Below are 22,061 nucleotides of genomic sequence, written 5' to 3' on the forward strand. Positions count from 1 at the left end.
ATTGGTTGCCGTGGTGAAGTTTTTCTTTTGTCGCGTTTTTACCCCAAAAGTTGAATTCAAAGAAAAATACACGTCCCGTTCAGGGAAAGTGGCGTAGCACCACTAAATTTATAAATAAATATGTGTTTTTCTTCTAGCAACCAAACAACTGAGAAATCGCGGAGAGACAGAACCATCCAGAGAAAAAAGGAAAGAAGTTTTTCCTGTGAGGATTACGCATTCAGAGTAAAGCCAGAGAGATGTCGCCGTTGGAAGAATTAGATAGGAAGAAGGAAATCGTTACCATGGCAATGGCCCACCCCTATACCCGCTTTGCTGTCACGTATAAATTGCCCAAGAGATATGTATATAGCATATTCCATATCTTATTATGCCACTAACAGTTATTTAACAATTATTTGGAATGAAAAAAAAAGTACACTCTGTTTGAGTATTTCCTTTTAGGGTTGATTAGAACTTGTCGAACTTCGTTTCTTTTCTAAAACAATATGGCGACCTCCACCTGAGAATGGTGTTATTAATCAAATTATACATAGTAATACATATAAATCCGTATGTTTCCGTTTTAATAAGAATATTACTGTATTAGGATATAGAGAGCATGTGTGATCTCTGTGTGTGGTTTGCAGAAATATCAGTTTTTTCAAACAATATTGTTGAACACAAGATGATGTGAATTTTATTATTTTCATTTAATATTGGAAATTAAAGATATAAGACGTAGATTTGTTATAGTTTATATAACTAACCTTATCATGTATCGACCCATTATAAATGTTCAGTACACAATATCTGCCGTATTTTTATAATATCAATATTAAGAACACACTTTCCATGATCATCTCGATACAATTCAAACATATTAGTATGTTTGTTAGCTTCACTCTCTGAATATCCCCTCAGGGGTACGATTATACCAGTGTGTTCATCATTCATTCATGTATTAATATTATGTTCAACATAAGTTATTGGGCGTTTTCTTGTGTTCCCATTGACAGTTCTCGGTGTTTTTCTATTTTTTTTTTATTGCGGCTGTCGGTTCCTAAGCACATATAATATACATATTTTCCCGTTGAAGTTTTTGCTTTCTTAGTTAAATAAGCAAAGGGATACTAGAATTTAAAACACAATAAACTTAACACATATCTTTGTATGTCATACAATAAACGAAAAGCGCTGCTTATTTTTATAAAATCAATTAATCTAACCATAGAAAACATCTGCATACCTTTACAAATAACGTGTTTAAACTTTTTGTGAACTCCCTTACGATTCAATTATCGCACTCTTTTTTTTCGTTTTCCTCATCCACATATGTCTAGAAATAATGACAATGACACGATGGTTGCTTCAACAGAATATCATTCCGCAAATGTAACACAAGACAATATTAAGATTAAATTGAGTTCCGTATTCATACATTTCTTACCAACGTTTTTAAAGGTGATATCGTTATCTTTTTATTCAATATTTGGCATATTGCTATGTGGCCCGAAATGGTTATTCCATTTATCAACAAATTATTCATTAAAATTAAATTTTTTTGTTTTCACTATACTTTGCTCTATTATTACTTATATCGTTTATAGTATAATGAAAAATGGAGTATTATCCCAGTATAAAAAATTGACACCTGATTTCGATGATAACAATATTAGTTCGACTGACACTAAAAACAAGTTAATAAATGATAGAACCGCTAGTAAAACTAGAGATCACTCAAGAGACAATATCAAGAATTTCTCAAATGAAATGAAGTATAAATTCGATAAAACTTTTCATGAAGATAAAACAGAAAGAAATAAGGGTCCTACTTTTGTTGATGATGATGACGATAGCAATAAATCATTTTTCTCCTCTTACCTAGATCAATTCTTATCTGCAATCAAAATCTTTGGTTATCTTGAAAAGCCAGTCTTTCACGATTTAACTAAAAATATGAAAACACAGAAATTGGATGAAGGTGAAATCTTATTATTAGACAATTCAATTGGGTTCGCCATCGTAGTAGAAGGTACATTACAAATTTTTCATGAAGTAGAAAACGATTCTCCAACTACAAACACTCAAAATGATTACGACTATTATAGATCAGCAAGTATGGAGAACTATAATAATAGTGATAACTATCAACCTTCATCATCACCATCTGCTTCAGTTATATCATCGGAAGAAAATTATATTCCTTTAGATGGATCTGATACTGATGGTCAAAGTTTCATTGAGAATGATTCGTCAGGTTATATCCATTTGAAAAATGGATTAGGCAAATATCAATTATTAAATACCGTAAAGCCAGGGAACCCTGTATCATCGTTGGCTACCATCTTGACCCTTTTTACGAGAAACAGTGGTATTTCCAGGGAACAAAACAACGTCAACTCTGGAATAAATACACCGAAGCCTTCAACGAAAAGGGATTCAGTTCAAGATCAATTGGTAGAATTTACCTTACAAAATCAGGGTAAATTAAAGGAGAATGGTTTAAATGAATCAGATGTTCCGCCTAACTCTGAATTTTTTAATCAAAGAGTTGTTCCAAATCTTGGTTTACCAATTCCAAACATCCTTGCTAGAGCAGAAACCGATTGCACTATTGCAATTATTCCACCTCAAGCATTTGAAAATTTGACTTTAAAATATCCCAGATCAGTATGTCACATTATTCAAATGATTCTTACAAAGATATATCACGTTACGTTTCAAACAGTCCATAATTATCTGGGCTTAACAGATGAAATTATGCAGATTGAATACTTGCTAAACAAATCTGTAGACTATGAATTACCACCATATCTGAAGGACCAGGCAGTTAAAAAAGTTTTGTTAGATATGAAAAACCAAAGGTATGATAGTAATAAAAGAATGACTGCCACTACCGCAGGTACTACTGGTACTACGGGGGTCTTGGGAAGACATAGGCCAAAATTGCCACACATACCTTCTAAGCATATTGTTTTAGGCTCTAGAGATCATTTAAATCCAGGTGATTTGTTATCGAATGTTCCTCTATCTAGAAAGGAAGTATCAACAAATAAAACTACAAACCCTTCTACTCCAAGTGGATCTCAAACTTTTGACAAATTAAGAGAATCAACAAAATCGCCACTGTCTGTGACATCCGGAAGGGTACCTAGTAATGGAACGGAACCGACTGGATTCTCTTCTCAACAAGATGAAACATTAGACTCAACTCTAAAGATGGCTGTTGTTGAAGCTATATTTGCATATTTGAATATTAATGAGCAGAATATGACTTTGAAAACGCCAACAAGTCATTCAAGTCAAGTATCATTATCCGGTCAGTATACCAGTAACAGTTCTACTTTGACTCACAGAGAATCTGATATTTCCTTGATAAGCTCATTTGCGTCATCTAATTATCCAAGACACACATTACGTATCTTACCAAGTAATTTTGCAATTAGATCTCCCAAAGTCAAAAGAAGCAAAAAAAAGATTGAATATAAGGAAGAAATCTCCGCCAGTCTTGATTATGAATTTGCTAAAAGTGAGTTTTCAGATGCAATTCAATTTCAATACTTTAAACAGGGATCTACAATTATTGAACAAGATAAAAATGGGAAAGGTTTATATTATGTCATTAAAGGTAGAATTGATGTTACATTGTTGAATTACAACCAAGGTGTAGAGGTTGAGCCGATCGGGCACACGCCAAAACAAAAGAAGTCTAAACGAGGAAATAGAATATTATATACTGTTGAGGAAGGTGGTATAGCAGGTTATCTAACTAGTTTAGTTAATTATCGATCTTTTGTAGGATTGAAAGCCAAAACTGATGTTTATGTTGGATTTTTGCCCAATGATGTACTAGAGAGATTGTGTGATAAATACTTTCTGATATATCTAAGATTAGCTGAAAACTTGACCAGCCTTCTATCTCCAAGAATTTTAAAACTAGACCACGCATTAGAATGGGTTCATTTATCTGCATCGGAAACATTATTTAGACAAGGGGATCCAGCAAATGGTATATATGTAGTATTAAATGGGAGGCTAAGGCAGTTTCGGTCTTCAGACACAACATCCAATAACATGGTAGTAGGTGAATTAGCTCAAGAAGAAAGTTTTGGTGAATTAGAAGTATTAACTGCAACAAATCGTTTCAATACAACTGTTGCGATACGTGACTCAGAGTTAGCACGTATTCCAAGAACTTTATTCGAGTCCTTAGCTCTTGAACATCCATCTATCATGATCCGTGTTTCAAGATTAGTTGCAAAGAAGATGATGATTCAAAATTCTGATAATACCAATGTTGCAAGGATCGTTGGTGACGACGGTAACAAATATGACTTTGATTTAACAATACCATCTGAAAGAAGGACGACACATTTACACTCATACCACAATACCCAAAGCACATACTCCCGTTCACGAACATATAGATCCATTACAATACTCCCAATAACGGATGGATTACCAGTAGAAATTTTTGCATCGAAACTAGTAAATGCCTTTAAACAAGTAGGGCGTACTACTATTGGTCTTAACCAAAGAACGACACTGACACATCTAGGTCGCCATGCATTTGATCGATTGGCTAAATTAAAGCAAAGTGGTTATTTTGCCGAATTGGAACAGATGTATGAAATAGTAGTGTACATTGCAGATCCGTCAATCAATTCTTCGTGGACAAGTACTTGTATATCACAGGGAGATTGTATTCTACTTTTGTCGGATGCCCATGCAAGTAGTGAGGTTGGTAAATATGAAAAATTACTATTGGATTCAAAATCTACTGCTAGAACCGAATTAATTTTACTTCATCCTGAGACTTACGTGGAGCCTGGATTAACTCATAGATGGCTCTTACCTAGACCTTGGGTCGATGCACACCATCATATGAGATTTTTGGTGAACGAATATGAAAGAGGCGGTATTTCTGGAGATTCTGAAAATCATGGCATGATGTCATTAATTGATAAGATCATTCAAGCAGATTTTAGCAAGAAGACACAGCAAAACATTTCAAGATTTCTTCCAGGTACAATAAGGGCAACAGTTGAGAATTTCTCTTCAAGATTCATGAAAAAGAAAACTCCTTATTATACACCTTTAGATACATATAAGGATGACTTTCTGCGTTTAGCAAGAATTCTATCCGGTCAAGCTATAGGATTAGTCCTAGGTGGTGGTGGTGCAAAAGGTATCAGTCATTTGGGTGTTATACAAGCCTTAGAAGAACAAGGGATTCCTATTGATATGATTGGTGGTACATCAATCGGGTCTTTTGTCGGTGGGCTTTATGCCAAGGATTACAACATGCTGTCAATATTTGGTCGAACAAAGAAGTTTTGTGGTAGAATATCTTCTGTTTGGAGAATGTTAACGGATTTAACCTGGCCCGTAACATCATATACCACAGGTCACGAGTTTAATCGTGGTATATGGAAAGTATTTGGTGATACTAGAATTGAAGATTTTTGGCTACCTTATTTCTGTAATTCCACGAATATTACCGAGTCTGTACAAGAGGTTCATTCTTTTGGGTATGCATGGCGGTATATTAGAGCTTCCATGAGTTTAGCTGGTTTGTTGCCTCCATTGGAGGAGAATGGGAGCATGTTGCTGGATGGTGGATATGTCGATAATCTTCCAGTCCTCGAGATGAAGGCGAGAGGTTGTGATACAATATTCGCTATTGATGTTGGCTCCATGGATGATAGAACTTTAATGTCATATGGTGACTCTTTGAATGGTTTTTGGATTATTTTTAATCGTTTTAACCCATTCTCAAGTCATCCAAATATACCGGATCTTACTGAAATTCAAGTTAGGCTAGGTTATGTCGCATCCGTGAATGCATTGGAGAAAGCCAAGCATACAAAAGGTGTGATATATGCTAGACCTCCAATCGATAAGTATAATACCTTAGAATTTTCAAAGTTTGAAGAGATATACAAATTGGGATTGAAATATGGTAGAATATTTTTTACAACTTTGAAAGAGGATAACAAGATGCCAAATATTCCCGGTGGAGATGCCACTATTATCAACTCAGAAATGCCTGAATTTCTTTTACATAGACGTAATAGTATTTAAAAGGTAATGGTTTTTCAGTATTATTCATTTAATATGCATTTGTACAAAATTAATATATGTATATATATATATATATATATGATTAATGATAGAATATTTATATTAATTGTTCTGATTTTATCCTGGATTTCTTACTACTTGGTATATCATCCATTTGCTCTTGTTTGGTATCTTCAGCTACTACATTGATATTATCATTCTTACGCTTTTTAATTTTACCTTCTGTGTTTGCACCTGTAGTACCACCAACCTCTCTAAAGAAAAGGATACCTTGGGCCCAACCAGCATAAGGCCCCCATTTTTCGTTGAGACTTGTTCTAATGTAATCCAACTGGAAGTTTACCTTTTTACGTGTTATTGGTAATGTCTTGTATAATTCTCTTAATTGAACGATCTCTTTGTTAGTTGCCTTAATCCTGTAGTCTCTCTGAGCAATACGTTCGACATGAACGTCAACTGGTACTACATGATCTTTTCTCATACCCATAAGACAGATACAATCAGCTACTTTAGGGCCAATCCCGGAATAGCTCATCAAATGTTCTCTGAGTTCGTTATAATCATTTGATTTGGACATCATCATTAGAAATTCAGTATCGGATAGTATATCATTTTCCTTCTTATTTTGTACTAACCTCTTAGCAGTTTCAATAATATATTTAGCTCTATAACCAAAACCCAAACTTCTTAATTCAGCCTCTGTTGCTTTGTTCATTATCTCATCGCTAGAAGGAAATGAGTAAAACTCTGTGGAATTGAAAGAACCGATCTTCTTACCATAATTTAAACATAGAGCATGACACATCTTAGTTATCCTAGATATGTTGTTATTTGTAGAACAGATGAAGGAAACTAAAGTCTCCCAAGGTTCTTGCCCAAGAATTCTAATACCATGAGTTTCAATATTTTGGAATTTTGGGTCCCGAGGTAACCACTCATTTGCATGCATTTCTTCCACTTTAACGTCAGTTCTAAAATATGATTCAAAATGAGATACTAGATCTTTCAGATCACAAACTTTATCGTATGTAGAACACTCAATAAACTTATCATCGGTTTGTCTCAATAAAACAACACTATAGTTTAGGTTATTTGCTATTTTCATAGTAGTCAAATATTCTCCGGAGTTTTCATCTAAAATCCACCTAAATGCCTGACCTGCCTGTAATACATTTGCCAGAGATAACTCTTCCCTAGTTACATATATTTTCCCCCATTGTAAACTCATCGTACTCTATTCCAGTTTTAATGTTATATTTAACGTTATAGTATCACCATCTTCTTTTATAAATGAATCTAACTGCGTCTATTTATATAGACCACTTTTAACGTAATAAAATCTTTCGAAGAAAAATTTCAGTTTGGTGATGATCCGCTATAAAAGGAAAAATTGTGATATATCGCATCGCGTAATATAAATCTACAAATAAATACATATATTTTGGTGTATCGTCAATATGTTAGTTTACAGGTTCAAGTACGCTAAACCTTCGAGAGGGATCTTACCATAGAGATAAACAAATACTGTATTTTCTTTTGTTTTTGATAATCAGATATATTTACTGGTAAATTATCAGATTACAAACATTTTATATATTTGAATTTTATACAGAGCTTAGAGATCGTGACTACTTAACGTGGAGATAAACAAATAATTCACCACTCTCACCTAGTAACTACAAATAAGAGTACCCCTCATTTCTGTAGAAATTCCACAATTAATGAATTCATGCATATAAGAACAATAAGAACTTTTACAACACTTTTAAGATCGCAAAGAGTATATCCTTTACCTGGTCTAGTTAAATTGACACATACAGCTGATATCATATATATGTCGAAGAGGCCATTTACAGGGTCTTCTAATGCATTACTTCCAAAGAAGTCAAAAATTACTAATGAAGATTTGTTAGAAATTAATGACATTCTCTCAGAATCAGATGATTGGGACAGTGAGGATTCCTTCCTTCTGAATGACTCAAAATTTGATAACCTTAAACCTAGCAACCGTGAATCAATAATATCAGAGCATAAGAAGATAGAAGCTATATCTACCCGACATTATCATACAAATTTTCTTGGCAATGAAGATGACAATTCAGAACTAGATGATATAGTTCAACAAATGAACTCTCAACCTAATTTTAAAAATTCTAGCGTTCAAGATACTCCAATAAAGGTAGATCTCCTTTCAGATAGATTATTACAATTATCTACACCTGCACAAGTTCCAAAAGGACGTGATCCTATTCAAATAAAAAGTAGTGATTCTTCAGAGATGGATTTTTCCTCTTTACTAGATACCAGCTTCAAAACCAAACAGCAAGCATCTTCTGTAAATGATACATCTATACGTGTCAGCACCTCACAGCCTCATACAGTAGAAATTGTTTCATCAGATAGCAAGTGTGAATTGAATAGATCAGTCAGTGATATCCCTATAGGGCAGGCCCAAGCGCGTTTAAGTAATAAGTTTTCTTTCTCTACACAAGCTCCTTCTCTCTTCAATCCGGAACTTAATTGCGAAAATTCAGGTGGTACACCTCAACTACAACTACCACCTAACACCAAAGTGAAAATACCTATTAGACTTAGCGTGGAACAAGAACAAATTATCAATCTTGCGGAGAAAGGGTATAATATATTCTATACAGGTAGTGCCGGTACGGGTAAATCAATTCTATTAAAAGAGTTAATTAAAAGTTTGAGAGACTTATATGGTAGAGATCACGTTGCTGTGACTGCATCTACAGGTCTTGCGGCATGCAATATCGGTGGTGTTACAGTACATTCATATACTGGTATTGGTCTTGGGAAAGGTGATGGAGACATGCTATTCAAGAAAGTACGTAGGTCCAAAAAACATTTACGTCGATGGCAGGAGATGAGGGCACTAATCATTGATGAAATATCTATGTTAGACGGTGATTTGTTAGATAAACTTAACCATATATCTAAAAAGATTCGAAAGAATCGTGAACCATTTGGCGGAATCCAAGTCATATTTTGTGGTGATTTTTTCCAATTACCACCAGTCTCAAAAGATCCCAGAAACCCAACAAAATTTGCCTTCGAAGCTCTCTCATGGAAGGAAGGTATTGATATTACAGTCATGTTGCAAAGAGTTTTCAGGCAACAGGGAGATCTGAAGTTCATAGATATGTTGAATAAAATGAGATTAGGTAAGATTGACGCAGAGACAGAGAGGGAGTTCAAAAAATTAAATCGAGATCTTCCGAATGATGAGATTATTCCAGCAGAACTGTATAGTACAAGAAATGAGGTCGACCGAGCAAATAATCAGAGATTATCCAAACTGCCAGGTGAAGTACATTTTTTCAGAGCTTCTGATGCAGGTAACTTAAAGGACGTTGAATTAAGGGATAAGTTATTACAAAACTTTTTGGCGCCTAGGGAATTACATTTAAAAGTCGGTGCACAAGTTATGATGATAAAAAATATTGATGCCACATTAGTGAATGGGTCACTAGGTAAAGTGCTCGACTTTATGGATGCAGATACTTACTTCTTCTATAATGTAATGAGTGGGAACCCTGGAGTTAGCGTAGAAGAATTAGATAAGCTGAAAAATGATCCACTACGTGTTGAAGAATTAAAGGAAGAAGCTGTTGCTGAAGATGAGATGAATGGGATTAAAAGAAATAAATTAATAAAAGATACATTCAACAAATCAGTAAACCAGATGTCAAGGGGACCACTTGATAATAGCATATTTGACTTTTTGAATGATGTAAATTCAAAAGATCCTGAAGAAAACAATAATCTTGAACGGAAGAGGGAATGGTTAAATCAAATACATGAAAGTTCAGGTGGTCGAAAACTTCCTCTTGTTAGATTTAAGATGTCTGACTTAAGTACAAGAACCATTCTTGTAGAACCAGAGGAATGGGCTATTGAAGATGAACAAGAGAAACCTCTTGTTTCTAGAATCCAGTTACCCTTAATGCTTGCATGGTCTTTATCAATTCACAAATCACAGGGACAAACATTGCCTAAAGTGAAAGTTGATTTGAGACGAGTATTTGAAAAGGGTCAGGCATACGTAGCATTGTCGAGAGCTGTCTCAAGGGCTGGTTTACAAGTTTTAAATTTCGACAAAAGTAGAATTGCTGCCCATGATAAAGTGGTAGACTTTTATACGACTCTAACATCTGCCGATTCTGCACTGGCAAAACTTGGGAATGATCCTCCTGCAAAAAGACAACCTCAAGGGAAATTACAATATGCTCCCAAATATAGAAATTATAGCACAAATAGCAAACCTGATAACAACGGTAACAGAATTCGTGGGAGCAGTATTGCTAAATTATTGCAAACAAGACGGGAAAGATCGAAGCACTGAAAACTCAGCTTGTTAAATTTTACAGCGAATACTCTTATAGATAAAAGTACATATATACATATTACATATTACGTTACGTTACATATTAGTGTACGGTTACAAATCTAATCGTATCAAGCACACTGATATATCATAGAGTATTACATGAAAACTTGCAAAGTTTTGACATATTTTAGGGTTGTCAAGTTTACATAAATTCATCGGCACGATCTTGCGGAGCCTTACCAGAAGATATATTGAAAAAAAATCTTAGTAGTATTATAGATATTATAGAGAGAAATGTAACACAATACAATGTATGTTACTTCTTTCAAAGACTAAAAGACTCGGGGTAGAAGAAACGCAGTATATTACTTGTAGTTGTATTGAATTAGAAAGCATACAATTCTACTTTGTAAAGATATTGAGCTTAGATAAAATTAAACAAAAAAAAACACAGCATGTCCCTAACAGATATTGAAATAAGACAGGTAAAAGATAAAGTATTGTTCAGTGAAATAGATACTCCATTTACCAAATATGTTGAGGGAGTAAAAAAGGTCACAAATATTTGCAACGACCTATTATCCGGGAGTCTAGATACATCCAAAGATGGAATAAACGGAAGTAATGCATTTAACGAAATTACCATCAATAGCTTAAGTGAAGCATCTGAGCTGCACTTCTTAGAAGTTCAATCAGCGATTGACACTAAAAAAGTAAGTGTTGAAAATTGGCAACAGTCTAACGACCAAGTAAGAAAAGATATCGAAAATAATGTTGGAGAAGTTTTGCCTGAATTAAAAAATATACATTCTAGACTTAGAAGTAGAATAGGGAAACTTCAAGCACTCTATGATAGTGTAAAATCTATTAACCAGGAATTTAATACCTTGGCTACGGGGCGAACTAGTTTAGCTGTATCACAAGAAGAGTGGGAGCAAGAACTTGGTAAAGATATAACACATCAATTAATAAAGCAAAATCATTTAAAAATCGAAAGCAGGTACTCCAAACAAGAGAAATTGGGAGTGTATGAGGATTTCTCCAATGGTCCAAAAGAAGCAAAACGTTTAAATATTGCCATGAAATCAGATATTACAAAATTGACGAAAGAGATAGATTTGTACAAGCACAAATGGTTAAAGGATGCAGATATATTCTCAAAGATAACTAACGTTTTACAAGACGAGCTCTCTAAAAGAGATGTTCCATTAAATGGACCTGATATCGATATGGAAGGTAATGAAGATTCAGAGGAAGATGACGAAGATGAGGCAAGAAATAACGCAGATGAAGATCGCTTGAAGAGACAGAGATTTGACGAAGATGAGAACAAACACGAGCATTCCGCTGAATATTCTGATGAAGAACATGACCAAGTTTCAGAAGCTGTCAATGTGTCAGAAAGTGAGGATCAAGATATTATTATGGACAATGAGGAAGATGGCGAAGAAGGGGATAAGATTGAAAACGAATCAGATGTGTATGGAACTAAGGATGCATCAATGGAGCATGAATTACCAAACGAACTAACCCAATCGGACGATATAGATGATCAAACCCAAGAAAGTAGTACAGTTACAGGTGAACAGGATGAAACAGAAAATCTGTCTGAGCCACACGTTGATACGTAATAAAAGTACTCTTTATAATCATTGTATGTACTAGAGGAAATACGCATATTGATTTCTATCAGTTACAATCATTACCGTTTTGGTACGCAATATTTTTTGCGAACTTAACTTGCCTGAATTAAGGTTACCTTATATACTTTTATTTAAGATGCTATTCTGAAAGTAAATGATAAATAAGAGTAAGCTTTAATATTGGAAAAAACTTATCGATTAATAAATTTGCATATGTATATATAATTAATATAGTTTTATATTTTTGGTTTGTTGTTAGCTATAAGCTGATTAAACAGTTTCTAGAACTTCGTCGTTGAAACCGGCGACCTTCTTACCCTTCTCTTCAGCGGAACCTTCACCGTGTAGAGCCATCAAAGCACCGACATCGAATTTTGGTTGCTTTAGAAGCTTAACCTTTCTAATGTGGACGTTTTGTAGAGGGAAGATATCCTTGGTAGCATTTTCAATTTCCTTGTTAATAACTTCTGGGATCAACTTGGAGGTTAGTTGAGCTAGAGTGGAGTTTTGAACTTCCTTGGTTAGGATTTCAGAGATGACCTTTCTGATAGCTCTGATGTGAGAAGATTGAGCATAAGAGTGTCTCTTAACTTGGTTAGCTTGCTTTCTAGTGAAGGCAATGGCGAAGATTCTGATAACGTAGTCATCAGAGGTCTTAACGGTGACATTGGCTTCAATCAAAGTTTGCCATTTTCTAACCATAGATCTCAATTTGTCGGTGGTGAAGTCCATACCGTGGAAGTTGGTCAATAGGTTCTTACCTTGAACTTCGTCAACTCTCAACTTAACCTTTCTGAAGGAGTGGTCTTCAGAACCTTGTAGGTCAGCTAGACAAACTTCGACAACTCTACCCTTTAGAGAATCAGCAGCGTTCTTTAGACCAGTAGACTTGTTGACTAGGGTCTTACCAACGTTTCTGTTTTCGAAAGTGGATGGAGCTTTTAGGTCGAACCAGTCCTTTCTGGTGAATGGGTCAACGACCTTCTTCTTTAGACCTTTCTTACCCTTGGATAGTCTCTTGTTCTTACCAACAGCCATTATTAAGTGATAATCGGTATAGTTACTTGGTTTCTTATAGACAGAAGTAAATAACTATTTCAAAAGAACGCTATACACACATAAATAACGTAATAAAATGTACTTAACTACTGATATAAAGTAATAATAAGTTCTTACTTTAATTGTTATTGGGAACTGATACTGGCTTCCGATCGTAAGGACCAGTGAGTATATTCGCAATAATGGTGATAGTGGTGATGTTACCTCTCTATGTTGTCCCATACATAATATTGCAGTCTTTGATAGAATTTTAGAAATTTCGCTATGTGAGATAGTCGGATATTGAGGAAAATAACTGGTTCTCACTGCGTCGCGTTCTGCCTCGTCCAGGTTCAATATGTTTTGAGCCCAGCTTGTAGGGAGCCAGCGCTCTCTCACCTCAATTTGTCTCACTATTTGGAATTTCATACCCCTCGCCTACACCTGTGGTCTCTATAACTGGGGAAGGGAACTTTCCCGGTGGGCTGAGAACCAAGTTGCTGGGCTGAATTTTTCGCACTCCCCCTCGCTCCGACCGAAATATTTTATGTGACTTACCTGCCGTTCGGGCTGAAAATGTTTCAAAACTTTCAAAAGATTCAAAAAACAAGGAAAAATTCAGAAGTGGTGTATCGAATGGAAATATGTATGGGTGTTAAAATCGTCACAAAACTTATCCACCCCACAACTCACTTGGAGGAATTCTGAAAATACGCAAAATGTATAAAAAAATTTCCACACTCAATTAATCCCAAAAGGGAAATATCACGAATTGCGGATCATTAAATGTAAACAGATGAATTCCCACAAGGGAAGACAGCGGCCAATACAGACAGTTCCTCAAGTACGTCCAATTAGTCTTCGACCTATTAACAACAACAAAGTACGCCCTGTTACCAAAAGATAGATTCACTTTTTTATGTAAGGTATGGTATTAACTATTCTATAGATCTAGCAAGGGGAATGGTAGAGTAGTTTCTTAATGGTCTATCAGAAATAATCATTTTTTTGCTATCTACAGAAGAATTACTAATAGTATAACACTGGTTATAGTTCGTGTTATATATTCTTTGTAATATACTAGTTTAGTGTGAAATATTTATCAGTAAAATTGGACACGAACCTTATTTAAGAGACGAAAGCATGCCAGGATCAGAATCTAAAAGAAACATAGTTCCTGATGTGAAAAATCAGGTAGAAATACAAGTGGGACTAGTAGGGGACGCTCAGGTAGGGAAAACTTCCCTAATGGTGAAATATGTCCAAAATATATTTGATGAGGAATATACTCAAACATTGGGTGTGAATTTTTTGAAACGCAAGATAAATCTACGATCTACAGATATAGTATTTTCTCTAATGGACCTTGGAGGACAAAGAGAATTCATTAATATGTTGCCACTGGCTTCCGTAGGATCATCTGCAATTATCTTCTTATTCGATCTGACAAGACCTGAAACTTTGGACTCTGTAAAAGAATGGTACAGACAAGTGTATGGTTTGAATAATCTAGCAATTCCTATATTGGTAGGAACCAAGTATGACTTATTTATAGATATGGATAAAGAATACCAAAAACAGATTAGTAATACTGTCCTTGAGTATGCACAGGTTATGAATGCTCCAATAGTCTTTTCTTCTACAGCCAAATCAATTAATATTCAAAAAATCTTTAAAATTGCATTATCAAAAATCTTTAATCTTACATTAACAATACCTGAAATTACACGAACTGGAGACCCTTTACTAATATATAGAAAATTTGGAAACCAAAATCGTAAACCAACAAAAGTCATGACGTCACCCGCATTCTCATCCCAAACATCATCAACATCAACATCACAAGTAAAAGCGAAAGAGACAACAGCTACTTAATTGCATCCCATCAGAAATTTTGCAAAATAGTTATATACTTAACTATAAAATCTTACTATCTATCTATCTATCTATCTATCTATCTATTTACAAAATAGCATACATAATTCTACAATAAAATTTGAAATGTATTCATATTAACAAAAGATGGATTTTTTCGTATGCATTACTGCTGATATTTATGTATATTATATGAATTATTTAATATTTAGTTCATATTCAGAAATCCTTCAAATGGTCGTCTTGTTCTACTGCCCTATTTACCTCGTCTGAAGGAACATTTAATTTGATAGAACAATAGCGCTCATTATTAGAATTCTGTTTGACAATAATACCAGACTCAATTAATCGACACATTATGTAATCCCAGGATATCATTCGTAATTGCGGTGCTTCGGTACCTAGTTCCTTGGGATAGAGGACGTCTGTTATTTTCATTACGAATTTGTTATTACCATTCACTTCGATTAACAATTTGATTTCATCTACAACATCACCTAAATTTTGTTCTTCATACCCAGTTTTCTTGATTAAATTCAAAAATGCAAAAAGAAATAGTTTGGTAGTAAACGAGCATCTGTTAATAAACTTCGTTATGTTAGTGTTGATTGTTTCATTCAATGCTCTCATAATATGGTTGATTCGAACTATTTGAACTTCGTACTCATTTCCATTCTCATCGACCTCTGTTTCATATCCATCAGCCGTTGCATCAACATTTGATTGAACTTCTTCGGTATCTTGAAGCTCAACATCATCTTCATTTTCCTTTGATTCGACAATAACTTGGCCATCATAATTATAACCTTGTACCGCCATATAGTGTTGTTCCGCAATTTCTGCAGCTCTTTTACATGCTTTCAATGCTCTTCTGGCATCACCACTGACACTGGCAATTTTTCTAGATGCAATTTCAATTGCATCTGAGCTCATTCTCAATCTAACTTTTTTCAGATTAGAAGGAAGCTTATCCTTTTTTTCATCAATTGTAAAATTATCTGCAAGATAGGCATTGCCAGAATCTTTATCCACATAAAAAAATGTGTCATTTAAGCCCTGTAGCCTTAAATCGATAATAGATTTTAATTCTTCGTGAGTATAACCAGCGAACATAATTCTGGTGAATCCGATTCTTGACGATACTTTATTCCCTAATTGTCGTTCTGGTAAATCCATTGTATTTGCTACTGCGACCACAATCAGTTTAGAATTTTCGTATGATGTCCAATTGAAGAAGTTGTACATTATATCTTCTTGTTTGGTGATTAATGCATCTAATTCATCTAAAAGTACAACTATTGGACGTTTTTTATCCTTAGGAACTTTCTCAAAATAAAATTGAAGAGACTCCATTGCTGCCCCCCAAGTCAAATTATCACCTGAAATTTTACTCCAAAGCACTTCGTAACTATCTGTTGGTTTGACCATTTTAAGACCATTAATTTCAATGTATTGGAATGGTGGTAGTTCCTTTTGAGAAGCGGAATGTTGTAATTCTTTCATAACCTCTCTGACGGTTAAAGTCTTCCCGACACCGGGCGTACCAGCGATGTATACAGTAGTCGATGACCCAGATTCCAAAGCACTATAAATACTCAGATATATTGAAGCAAATTCATTTTCACGAGCAGGTAAATATTCACCGAAATTCGTCGATTTTACAATTTCTTCCTTACCACGAGAAGAATATAATTGTTTCTTAACCTTCGAGAAAATGGTTTCAACTATTTTATGATCCGATTTAGTGTTTAATTTGTCTTCTAATTTATTAAAATATTCATCTGTATTCTTCATGTTAAAACCACCAAAATTGGTTAAATCAGGGATATCCTTAATAGATCTATATTGTTTTGAAAATGGTGTATACTTTTTCTTAGCCCTAACGACATTTCTTTTTGTAAATCGACGAACCTGAGTTGAGTATAATTGTGCTTTGGTTATCTTCTTCTTTTTTCTTGCTGGTTTTTTAGAATCTGTAGGTTCCTTCTTCTTTACAGATCGGCTCTTCCTTTTTCCTTTTGAAGGTTTTTCATATTCAATATCTTCATCTTCGTCGACTTCATCTTCATCGTCTTCGTCATCATCATCATCTTCTTCTTCTTCTTCTTCTTCACTCTCGTTGGCAAAAGATTTTTCAGCATTTGCTGTTTCATCAGGATCAATATATTCATCTTCAGATGAGAGATCACCGATGGACTCATCATCGGTATTTTCTAACATAGACTCATCGTCAGCAGGTTCCTTGGACTTGATAATTTTTGAAACCTTTTTATTAGTGGTCTTTCTAATAGTAGCATTTTTCTTTCCATTGGTTTTAGGTTCAGGTTCAGGTTCTTCTGATAAGACAGAAGAAAACCCCTCCAATATCTCCTTAGTCGATTTATTCTTTAGCCGTTCAATTTCTTTCTTAAAATCTATTGGAGCAAACCATTTACCATTTGCACTACACATATAGTCCACAATGAAAGTCTTACCAGGGGTGCATTGTGAAGTCCACTCTGATCCCTTTACCACGTCAACAAAGCCGATAATATCTTTCAGGTTTACTTCATATGATTGTAATGTAAAAATTCGTCTTTTGTTATCTCTTAGCTCTTTATGTAATAAATTTTGATAATATTCATTTGTTTCATTTAATTCCAATACTTTGGGATCCAAATTTTTAAAATACCATTGAGGATCTATATTTGATTCGTTCCAGTATTTGAAAGTCCATAATTCGAGGTAATTGTTGGTTGTACTCATTCTAATCTCGTATATCATGCACATGATATCAGGCCCTCCACTTATACGGTTTTTGACTATAATATTTGTTCCGAATTCCAATTTTTTTATCTGATTATCTATTTTTTTCTCAAGATGTATATGGTTATGAGCATTTCTTCTCCTTCTTGATCTCGTATTATCAATGTCAACTATCTTTCCGTCATCATCTGTAATAACAACTTCCCAATCATCCAATTTGTCAACAGTTTTTGCCATATCTTCTCGATGTTACTTCTTTGGTTTAAAGTATTATAAATATGAATCTCACAGTTTGAACAAAGCAACAACAACAAAAACAATAAAAACCCTCAATCGAGATGATTGTAATACTGGTAAAAAGAATCAATTCCTTGTCAGTTTTAACAGCTTCAACAGCCAATATTCGTGTTTCTAGGGTATGTTTACTTCTTATGGTCTTTAGTTGTAAATCAGTACATTTCAACTTTATTTGTTTACACTTCAGCGGTTGATCGAATTTCGCTAATTTGGTCGCCGTTCTCTATCAATTTCGAAACTGAGCAAAAAGCTTCATATATATGAGGAAAGATATACGGTAGAAAGGGACGTTATTGTAAAATACCATCTGATTCCGTTATAGAGTGTTAAGTATCATATAACGATAGTTTAAATTACATCTGATATAATGTATTTAAACATATATCACTCTAATGTATATATATGTTGTATATGGACGAGCACGTGTTTGTACGGACACTTCTTACCGAAAAATAATAAAAAGAGGCCCGAAAGATTTATTACAAGTGATATGTTTGTTTCGAATCTTTATTACGTAGCGAAACTCTGAAAAATAACGTAAAAAGAAGACACTTGGCAATTAAGTATCGATAAAGAAACCCTCGAAATCACCCACTTGATTTTTGAAATCAACGCAAACAGGAGTTCTGATTGATCGCAACAACGTTGGTATAATAGGTTGTGAGAGTAACAGAAACAAAAGAAGAAGAAGACACAACAGGTTCATTACAATTTTGAATAATTCAAAAATAGTAGACATATATCGATATATAAGTAACACAGGACAATGGCTGGTTTAAGGACGTTTGATGCGTTTCCAAAGACTGAGGAACAATACAAGAAGAAGTCTCAAAAGGGTGGTCTCTCTTCATTACTGACGTATCTGTTTCTGATATTTATTGCATGGACCGAATTCGGTAATTATTTTGGTGGGTATTTGGATCAACAATATATAGTAGATCCAGATGTTAAGGAAAATGTACAGATCAACCTGGATATGTTCATTAAAATGCCTTGTGAATTTTTGGATGTTCGTGCTAGAGATTTGACAATGGATAATAAATTAGCTTCATCAGAATTGAAATTCGAAGATATGTCATTTTTTATCCCATATGATACAAGAATTAATGATATTAAAGAGATAGTTACCCCAGAGCTAGACGAAATTTTAGGGGATGCCATCCCAGCAGAATTTAGAGAAAAGATAGACATGAGAATGTATTACGATGAGAACGACATAAACACCGCAGAACATTTACCAGTATTGGATGGATGTCATGTGTTTGGTTCTGTTTCAGTTAATAGATTACAAGGTGAATTACAAATTATGGCTAAAGGGTATGGTTATAGAAGTTTTGTCAAGACTCCTATGGATAAGATTAATTTTGCTCATGTAATTAATGAGTTATCTTTTGGTGATTTCTATCCTTATATCGACAATCCGTTGGATGGTTCTGCTAAGTTTGATAAGGAGGATCCAATGACTGCTTTTGTTTACCACACTTATGTGGTTCCAACTATATACCAAAAGCTTGGTGCCGAAGTAGACACAAATCAATATTCTGTTGGTGAATACCGTTATCATAAGCATGATAATTCTATGAGTAGCGTGAATTTGGTCCCTGGTATATTCATTAAATACAATTTTGAGAGTTTAACTATCTTGGTAGCTGATAAAAGGTTAAGTTTCTTACAATTCATCATTAGGTTGGTGGCAATTTTATCCTTTGTGGTTTATATTGCATCCTGGATGTTCATCCTAGTAGACATGGGTCTAGTTACTTTGATGGGTCCTAAATGGTCTCTTCGTTACCAACCAGATATTGCATCACAAGGTATCCTACAGAATTAGTAAAAATATAAAGATATATATGTATATAAGATTATATATGTTTCTGTAATAATAATCATGACATTTAATTTTTTTTATGGGTGTTAGTCCATGTATTGCTTGGAACCTAACTTGTTTAATCTTCTGTTCCTGGCATACCCTCAAATAGTCGTCCGTAACAAGGAGAATATTTTTCTTTAAAATGTTCGTAACTATCATCAGAAAATAGACTATTACCACATAGATAACAAAATACAGTGCTACAAATTCCACATCTCATCCTATTACAACCTTCACTTCTTTGGACTACTACACGACATTTTGGACACCTTTGAAGATCAGATCCTTCCGCGGCAATAGCAATATCTAGCATCTTTTCCGCCAAATAATCACTTGTTCCCTTTTCCAATATTTTTAACCCATATGCTGATATTAGTTTTTTCTTACGATCGCAATCAGTATTCATCACGTCGATATATTCTTCTAGTACATCATTAGGTAATGTTGCCTTCGAACCACATGAATTATTGTAACCATGCCACGAGTGTAGGCAATCAAAACAAAAGGTGGAACCACATTTATGACAGCGTATCATAGGTTCATCGAGATCAGTCTTGACACACCATGTATCACATTTTCTACAAGTTATACAGGAGTAAGGCGAATGTTTTGAAAGTTTCACAGCTGTTTGTGAGTGGAATAAGTTTTCATATCTTTTGCACAAATTATCGAGAAGAATACCTTTAAAAAATGGAAAAGGGATGGCAGGTGTGAAAATATCCTTTACCATAATTTTATAATCTGTGTAATCATGTAAATCAACTTCATGGTAGTCACATTCGGGGCATCGTACGTACGATATTTGCCCTTCTTCGATCAATTTGGAATAGTAAGATACAATGCATGATGAGCATAACCGATGACCCTTCCCACAAGGAAGTTCAATCATATCTTTTCCTTTCTTTGTCTCGATACATATGCAACAATCATGATTGGATTTATTGTATAGATCCTGGTTTATGTCATTCAATATACCATTATACAGAATGAAATCAGATTCGGAAAGACATGAAATTTTGCGATTTGGGAATATCATATCAATAGAGTCGTACATTAACTGGTTAAATAGAAGCATCATGACTGGTGTGTCGGGTTCATAATTATCAGATAATGGATCAGTCATTTCATTGAATTCATCGTCAAGTTCTTTGAAATGTAATATTATCTTCTCCTCTGGAATATATTTTGAGTTCAATTTTAGTATTATACTATTTTTGAATGATGGATATTTACTTACGTCAATTTTAAATCCTAAAACATTTCCTGGTAGTTTAGTTAACTTAATCGATTTCTCTTTATAGGAAACAGTTAAGTCATCACCGGATGGAAACATATCAAAACGGAAGTAGCCACTTATACACCGTGTGTCTTCTGTTATTAGTTCTATAGCAGGAGAAATGCTTACCTCTGGAAACATGCTCTCTAAAATTTGGAAATCTTCTTTTATTTTCGTTATATTTCCCATCGTACTAGTAAATGACCAACTGCGTCATTTAAATATCATATTATTGGGTTATTTGATGATTCATTCTGAATAAATGCTATATTCGTTGATTTGTCTTTACCGATGGTCTGAAATTTATATGACAAATATCATTCATTGTTAAATTTTTAGTGACTAGCGGTTCCTGATATCGCGCATCGCTCAAAACCTCGGACATCATACAGTCCGGTAAATTGGTAGTGAGGTGTCCAATCTACCATTGTCCTTTGCAATTGTTGGACATACTGTTTTTCCGGAGATATTAGTATTTTATAATATATTTTAACTCTAAAGTTTAAGCATTAGACAATAAAAACTGGAACTCTGTGACAAAAGGAACAATTGAACATTAATTTTGTATTTAAGTCACATCTCGAAATATAAAACATTCGAATATTAGTCTTCTTCTTGTCTTTATATGTTCGTTTGTCGTTAGAGTTTAATATCTAATGTCAGATGCCATATACTAAACTTTCTTTTATTTTCAGTTCTGTTTTTTATGTTTTTTGTCAAATAGGTAAAATTTGTTTATTTCAATACTTACTTAAGGACCTTCCAACTTTCGTCCTAAACTTAAAAAAATAAAAATATACACATTTGTGCCCAAAAAATTTATTTGTTTATGATTTCTTTAAAGCTTTAATACAATATTTAAATTAAACAGAATCTAATGAACGAATAACGAAAAATAGTTTA

At 34.2% G+C, this 22,061-nt stretch overlaps 9 protein-coding genes across 9 annotated transcripts; 5 read left to right on the forward strand and 4 right to left on the reverse strand.

The window, feature by feature from the left end:
- Nucleotides 1–1,314: 1,314 nt before the first annotated feature.
- NTE1 (lysophospholipase) lies at nucleotides 1,315–6,066 on the forward strand (the record flags this gene model as incomplete). The annotated part of the gene is made up of 1 exon (XM_041552921.1): nucleotides 1,315–6,066. One exon carries the CDS (start codon nucleotides 1,315–1,317, stop codon nucleotides 6,064–6,066), a length of 4,752 nt encoding a protein of 1,583 aa, XP_041408855.1.
- A 97-nt stretch (nucleotides 6,067–6,163) lies between these two features.
- OGG1 (8-oxoguanine glycosylase OGG1) lies at nucleotides 6,164–7,294 on the reverse strand (the record flags this gene model as incomplete). Its single annotated transcript, XM_041552922.1, has 1 exon — nucleotides 6,164–7,294. The coding sequence occupies one exon, from the start codon at nucleotides 7,292–7,294 to the stop codon at nucleotides 6,164–6,166; it is 1,131 nt and encodes a 376-aa protein (XP_041408856.1).
- A 501-nt stretch (nucleotides 7,295–7,795) lies between these two features.
- On the forward strand, nucleotides 7,796–10,429 carry PIF1 (DNA helicase PIF1; the record flags this gene model as incomplete). Its single annotated transcript, XM_041552923.1, has 1 exon — nucleotides 7,796–10,429. The coding sequence occupies one exon, from the start codon at nucleotides 7,796–7,798 to the stop codon at nucleotides 10,427–10,429; it is 2,634 nt and encodes an 877-aa protein (XP_041408857.1).
- Nucleotides 10,430–10,869: 440 nt separating this feature from the next.
- MFT1 (Mft1p) lies at nucleotides 10,870–12,045 on the forward strand (the record flags this gene model as incomplete). Its single annotated transcript, XM_041552924.1, has 1 exon — nucleotides 10,870–12,045. One exon carries the CDS (start codon nucleotides 10,870–10,872, stop codon nucleotides 12,043–12,045), a length of 1,176 nt encoding a protein of 391 aa, XP_041408858.1.
- A 282-nt stretch (nucleotides 12,046–12,327) lies between these two features.
- Nucleotides 12,328–13,095, reverse strand: RPS1B (40S ribosomal protein eS1; the record flags this gene model as incomplete). Its single annotated transcript, XM_041552925.1, has 1 exon — nucleotides 12,328–13,095. The coding sequence occupies one exon, from the start codon at nucleotides 13,093–13,095 to the stop codon at nucleotides 12,328–12,330; it is 768 nt and encodes a 255-aa protein (XP_041408859.1).
- Nucleotides 13,096–14,238: 1,143 nt separating this feature from the next.
- Nucleotides 14,239–14,970, forward strand: TEM1 (Ras family GTPase TEM1; the record flags this gene model as incomplete). The annotated part of the gene is made up of 1 exon (XM_041552926.1): nucleotides 14,239–14,970. One exon carries the CDS (start codon nucleotides 14,239–14,241, stop codon nucleotides 14,968–14,970), a length of 732 nt encoding a protein of 243 aa, XP_041408860.1.
- Nucleotides 14,971–15,189: 219 nt separating this feature from the next.
- Nucleotides 15,190–17,952, reverse strand: ORC1 (origin recognition complex subunit 1; the record flags this gene model as incomplete). Its single annotated transcript, XM_041552927.1, has 1 exon — nucleotides 15,190–17,952. One exon carries the CDS (start codon nucleotides 17,950–17,952, stop codon nucleotides 15,190–15,192), a length of 2,763 nt encoding a protein of 920 aa, XP_041408861.1.
- Nucleotides 17,953–18,778: 826 nt separating this feature from the next.
- ERV41 (Erv41p) lies at nucleotides 18,779–19,843 on the forward strand (the record flags this gene model as incomplete). Its single annotated transcript, XM_041552928.1, has 1 exon — nucleotides 18,779–19,843. One exon carries the CDS (start codon nucleotides 18,779–18,781, stop codon nucleotides 19,841–19,843), a length of 1,065 nt encoding a protein of 354 aa, XP_041408862.1.
- A 115-nt stretch (nucleotides 19,844–19,958) lies between these two features.
- On the reverse strand, nucleotides 19,959–21,347 carry ITT1 (RBR-type E3 ubiquitin transferase; the record flags this gene model as incomplete). The annotated part of the gene is made up of 1 exon (XM_041552929.1): nucleotides 19,959–21,347. The coding sequence occupies one exon, from the start codon at nucleotides 21,345–21,347 to the stop codon at nucleotides 19,959–19,961; it is 1,389 nt and encodes a 462-aa protein (XP_041408863.1).
- Between the last annotated feature and the right edge of the window lie 714 nt (nucleotides 21,348–22,061).

Source organism: Maudiozyma barnettii (genome assembly GCF_903064755.1).
Source record: "Maudiozyma barnettii strain CLIB 1767 genome assembly, contig: KABA2_13, whole genome shotgun sequence".
Taxonomy (NCBI): Eukaryota; Fungi; Ascomycota; class Saccharomycetes; order Saccharomycetales; family Saccharomycetaceae; genus Maudiozyma; species Maudiozyma barnettii.